Source organism: Budorcas taxicolor, chromosome 16 (genome assembly GCF_023091745.1).
Source record: "Budorcas taxicolor isolate Tak-1 chromosome 16, Takin1.1, whole genome shotgun sequence".
Lineage (NCBI taxonomy): Eukaryota > Metazoa > Chordata > Mammalia > Artiodactyla > Bovidae > Budorcas > Budorcas taxicolor.
In genome coordinates this window covers 40,954,931-40,960,930 of record NC_068925.1, presented here as the reverse complement: position 1 = coordinate 40,960,930, position 6,000 = coordinate 40,954,931, and the positions used below count along the sequence as shown (strand labels likewise).

The 6,000-nt window shown below is 35.2% G+C and overlaps 1 protein-coding gene across 1 annotated transcript in view; it reads right to left on the bottom strand.

The window, feature by feature from the left end:
* Positions 1–1,382: 1,382 nt before the first annotated feature.
* The window catches only part of SUCO (SUN domain containing ossification factor), a 67,045-nt gene continuing 62,427 nt past the window's right edge, over positions 1,383–6,000 (bottom strand). Inside the window, exons 22-23 of the mRNA XM_052653551.1 lie at positions 3,028–3,083; positions 1,383–1,826 (exon numbers count right to left, since the gene is read on the bottom strand). Coding sequence (XP_052509511.1) covers positions 1,383–1,826; positions 3,028–3,083 — 500 coding nt within the window. The remainder of the gene's footprint in view (positions 1,827–3,027; positions 3,084–6,000) is intronic.

The window sequence follows — 6,000 nt, the reverse complement described above, 5'->3', positions numbered from 1 at the left end:
TGAATGGCTAATTGTACAGACTGGAAAAAAATGTAAATCATCTAAAACATACTGTTAACGTAAAGCAGCAACTTAAACAAACAAAAGAGGCTTCAAATAAGTCACATTACAAACAATACCCCCATAAGGTATTAGACAAGTTTAAAACAGTTATTACTAAAAGTGCTCAATAACTTATAACTTAAATCTTACAACACAGAACAGTGAACTCTCTCCCTTTCAAAAAGAAACTTTCCACGTTTACTCCATTACTGTATAAACACATACTTAGAAATCATTTGATTCAAAGTCACTGCCAATTATTTTTAAAGAAAAGAGACAAAATGAATACAAACACATTGACAACACACATGTATATCTGCACATTTGTAGCCAATACAAAGCAAACACCAAGGAGTAATAATCCCTTTAGACTTGACCAATTAGACAAGGCTTGACAAACTCACTAGCTGGTTTTGTGCATATGTACATAGGCAGTGATTATGAGGCCTGGACTCACTGGACAAACTTTCAAATTTTCCATTTGTAAGAGAAAACAATGATCTCAAAGTCACGAGGATTAGTGCTTATTTTGATTGTTTAAAATGTTAACATAGCTAAAGGAAACCCTTAAAAGTGGCTAAATGTGTCTAACACGTGAATTTCTTAAAAAAAAAATTATTTGCAAATACCAATCATTTGAAGAAAAAAATTATGTAGTTGCTTTTTCCTCTCGCTGAATTAGTAACCAAAGGAAACTAGTGTGAATAAGTTAACTGAAAATAATATTAAAAGTATCACCACTTACCTAAAAGAATAGACCTAAAAATTCCATCAGGTGTCTGTTTCAGGTGAGTTTGCTAAACAAAAGCCTACCTGGCCAAGTCTTTAGGATCTTTACACTCTCTTTACTGATCTTTACTGAACGCCAGGCGCAGATCACTTTAAAGCCTTGTAGTGTTTGCAGCTTCAAAAACTAACAAAGTTATAAAAGAAATCAAATGACAGAAAAAGTTCTCCCTCCTCTTCCAGTGGCATTATAAATAGACAAAGGCACATAAATATGGGAAGGTGCAAGAAATAGGAACAAAGCTAAAGGAAGAGGTTTAGGCTTTCATTCCTATCCCACCCAAGGAACTGGGCTTCCAAATTACTTTTGTCCCAGTAATTAATCTGTGAAAAAACATCTTTATAAAATGTCTATCATTGTCCTTGCAGTCTTATAAAACTGCAGCTCATTAACCAAGATTGACATAATCCCACCTACTTTTTAAAAAGGCAGAAACCATAATTTCTGAATACTTTTCCCATTTATATGTTCTCCCTCCCCATACCCTTCAAATACCACAGACTGTTCCTCAAAGAACAACGAAAAGTCTCCAATATGAAAAGTTCGATTAATTTTAGATATGTCCCGAGACTGCTGTAACACCAAATGTTCCCACGGTGATCTCTTTGTTTCCTTTGATTATGTCATGCAGGCTCGGCAGTGATCCTGACTTAGTCTGTATCAAAGTTTTTATCAATTTTCCTTGGTCTTGGACTTTAGATCGCCTTCGTTTCAAAGCCCTCTTCTCAGTTTTTGTCTTTTGGGACTGTCCATTGCACAGACTTGTGCAAGCTGAAATGCCACAAAAATAAGACTCTTCTGACTGTGATGAAGTTTCTGAGCTTCCTTCAGATGGAGGACCCTTATAAGAAGAGTGATAAACTTCTCCCATATTAGAAAAATCTCTCTGGTTTGTAAAAGGTTTTCTTCCTTTTATGTCTCCATTGGCTACAGGGTGCAATGGATCAGCTGGCTTTATGGTCTCAATTTTTTCAGTTTTGTACTTGCAGCGTTTCTTCTTTAACACAAGTAAAAGAAAGGGTAGGAATTAGACCTCTGATAGTTACCTAATCAAACATTCAGACAGCTGAGCTGCTGGAATAAAGTGCCACCTCCTGGTGGAAAGTGAAAGTATTATAAACAGCAAAACACACTGTTATTTCCTATACAGGTACTACCATAACTACCTTTCCACTTTGTAATACTACTCAACCAAATTCTTCATCTGTCACCTCTGAATATAGATTAGGTATCTGAATGCTTATTATATGCCATATATTCTTCCAGTTGCTTTCATGTGTATCTTACTAACCCTGAAAGGTGAGCATTTTGTCCTTGACTACCCAATGAGAAAACCGAGGTTCATAAGTTTGATTCCCTGTCCAAGTTACATGGCAGTAAGTGGCCAAGTTAGGATTGAATCCTAGGCTATTTGGTTTTAACGGTCAAGTTCTTTAGCCTAGAGACAAACGTTGTTTGCTTAGTTGCTAAGTTGTGCCCGACTCTTTTGTGACATCATGGACTCCTCACTCCATGAGATTTTCCAGGCAAGAATACTGTAGTGGGTGGCCATTTCCTTCTCCAAGGAATCTTCCACACCTAGGGATAGAACCTGCGTCTCCTGCATTGGCAGGCAGATTCTTTACCACTGAGCTATCTGGACCTCTAGTAAATACAACTTACTTTCAGAGGCAAAATGAGAAAAGCTCACACTTTGTAACCAAAAATGTCTAAGTATATTTTGATTTTTGCCACCTCTTTAATGGGTCATTTAAAGAAGATACAAATTCTGAGTTTCAGTTTTCTCACTTAAAAACTGGGGAAAGTATCATTTTCAGGTTGATAAGAGGATTACAGGAATAGGTATACACACTGCCTGACATGCACTGATAATAGGAATGACTATCAACAAGGGGTCAGCAAGTTTTTTCTGTAAAAGCCAGACAGTAAGTATTTTAGGCTTTTCAGGTCACATACTCTCTCTCCTACACATTCACTTTTATTTTATAACCCTTTAAAAATGGTCCCAGGATCATAATAAAACAGGCCATATATGGCCTATGGGCCACAGTTTGCAGACCCTGTAAACAAATCATTACCATTATTGAAAATAAACAATAAGTTTAAGGACCAGTAAAGGTTATAGTAAAACTTTCACCTATTTCTTCATCTACATCCACATAACACACCAATACACTTGAAAGGAAACAAAGGATTACCTTTTTTTCTGGAGAAAACTTGAGGGGTTCTACAATGTACAAATCACTTGGATCTACTGTAAGAGAAAACAAAAAGGCAGATATAAAATGTAAAGTAGATTATACTATGATTAAATGCTATAACTATTATCCATTTATGATTATTTTCATAACAGAACCAATGAATTTATATTTGTAACAGGTTAAAACATATATTTATGCATTTGAAATTAGTAAGCCTAAAGCAACAAGGTAGAAGAGGGCACCATTCTTATCCTGAGCTTGACTGGTCATCACTGAATACCTTAGGTTTTTGACTAACAGCTGGCTATCAGCCAACACAGTAAAGATCCTTGTTTGGACCAGCTCTACCCTCTTGTTGTTTAGTCGCTAAATCGTGTCCGACTTTTTTGCAACCCCATGGACTATAGCTCACCAGGTTTCTCTGTCCATGGGATTTCCCAGGCAAGAATACTAGAGTGGATCTTCTATCTTGGGGACAGAATCAGTGTTTCCTGCATTTGTGGGTGGATTCTTTACCACTGAGCCACCTGGAAAGCCTCTACCCTCTGAACTTGATAAGAAAAATAACATTACCAGATAAGCTAATACCAAACTTACAGATCATATGAATATTTTTCTAAAAGACTAAACTCCACACTGTGTTGCAATTATGGGTTAATTATGTGCAACAAGCACATAGTATGAAATTCAGTTCAAGGAACATACACACAAAAGAAGTTTAACAAGTTTTTCCTAATAGTTTATTACTATGATTTGCTGTGATCAAAACTATGATTTATTGTGATCAATACCAGAACACTCTGGTACGATAAGAAAATCAGAAATACTAAGTTTCTAAGGTTTCATTACTTTAAGCACATTCAAGACAGCTTTACTGACAAGATAAATGTACATATAAAAGAGGGGCTATGAGATTTTAGTCCTATTCAACCTACTAAAAGTAAATGATTTATGGTTTGATGCAGGCGAAGTCTGTAAGTAACAAATGTATAATAAACTTAATGTGCCAGAAATTTACTAACAACATGATTCAATGAATTATCATTTTTCACATTATGTCTTAGAAACTTGTTGAGAAAGTCATCAAATATATAAAAATATCCAATGATTCCTTTAAACAGTCATTTCTACTAGATTACTAATCTCATTCAAATTGTTTTTAAAAAAACACGATGTCTACTTCTAGGAATGATTGCTAATGGTTTTCAGATCGAATTTTCCACTAAAAGCAATTAAATATGAATGTTTTTTGTAAGTCACTAACAATACTTCCCACTCCAGTACTCTTGCCTGGAAAATCCCATGGACAGAGGAGCCTGGTAGGCTGCAGTCCATGGGGTCGCAAAGAGTTGGACATGACTGAGTGACTTCACTTTCACTTTTCACTTTTATGCACTGGAGAAGAAAATGGCAACCCACTCCAGTGTTCTTGCCTGGAGAATCCCAGGGACAGGGGAGCCTGGTGGGCTGCCATCTATGGGGTCACACAGAGTTGGACATGACTGAAGCAACTTAGCAGCAGCATCAACAGCACTTAATTAGGCTGTCAAGACTAAGTAAGTAAGTAATCCCAGGCCACAACTGAAGGAAAAGCAGTAATCAAGACCCGTCAAGTGAAACACAAGTCATTTTTGCCCAGAGACCTTGCCACCACTGTCTAGAAACATGGACTCATACTGCATATTATTAGCTAGGGAGACATCAACAACCGAAGTACAGTTTCTACTGAATGCACGTTGTTTTCACACAATCATAAAGTTGAAAAATTAAGTCAAATCATCATAAATTAGAGATGACCTGTACATTACATTCCTCTTTCAACAGAAAATTACAAGGCATTTTAAAAAGGGTAAACACAGCTTGAAAAGACTAAATAAGCATCAGAACCAGAGTTAGATATGACAGAAATGTTGACATTATTATTAGATCAGGAATTTTTAAAAAATACATTAAGGATGTAAATTGAAAAAAAGCAGACAACATGCAAGAACAGATGGATAATATAAGCAGAAAAATTCTAAAAAGGAGTTTAAAAAATGCTAGATAGAGATCAAACACAGGAACAAAACTGAAGAATGCCTCTGGGTTCATTAATAGACTGAGTAAAGAATCACTAAACTTGAGAATATGACAACAGAAATTTCCAAATCTAAAATACAAAGAGAAAAAAAGACTTAAAAAAAACAAAAAAAACAAAAAACAGACTATCCAAAAACCATGGGACGACTACAAAAGGTGTAACATACAAGTAATGAGAATACAGGAGGGTAAGGACAGGAGAAAGGAATAGATGCAATATTTTAAGTAATAATGACAGAATCTTCTCAAATTGACATCCGACAGAAACCACAGCTCTAGGAAACTGAGAACAACAAGCAGGACAAATGCCCAAAATACTACAACTAGGCATATCATATACAAATTTCAAAAAAATCAAAGATATAAGCTAAAATTGAGGACCTAAATTGCCAACAGACCTGCTTTACAAGTAATGTTAAAAAGCAGTTCTTTAGAAAGGAGGAAAATAAGGTAGGTCAGAAACCCAGCTCTGCATAAAGAAAGGAAGAGCACCAGACGATAAAAACTTTCACTTTTCTTATTCTTAATCCATAACATAACAATTTGTTCAAAAAAATAATGGCAACAGTAATTGAGTATGCTTATGTAAATAGACAAGATTAGGTAAAAATAAAAAGAATCACAGCACTGATACAAGAGATGGAAGAGAGGAATCAGAAATATTTTGTTATTATAAAATATATGTACTACCTCTAGAGTAATATAGTGTTATTTGAAAGTGGACTTGTATTAGCTGTAAATGTATACTGTAAACTCTGGGACCCTAAAAAAAAAAGTCATAATTTTTTAACATATGCTATGAAAGGAAAAAAATGAAACCATATAATATGCTCAGTTAAAACCACAAAAGACAGAAAATACGTGGAAGATAGTAATAGGAATAAAGAATGA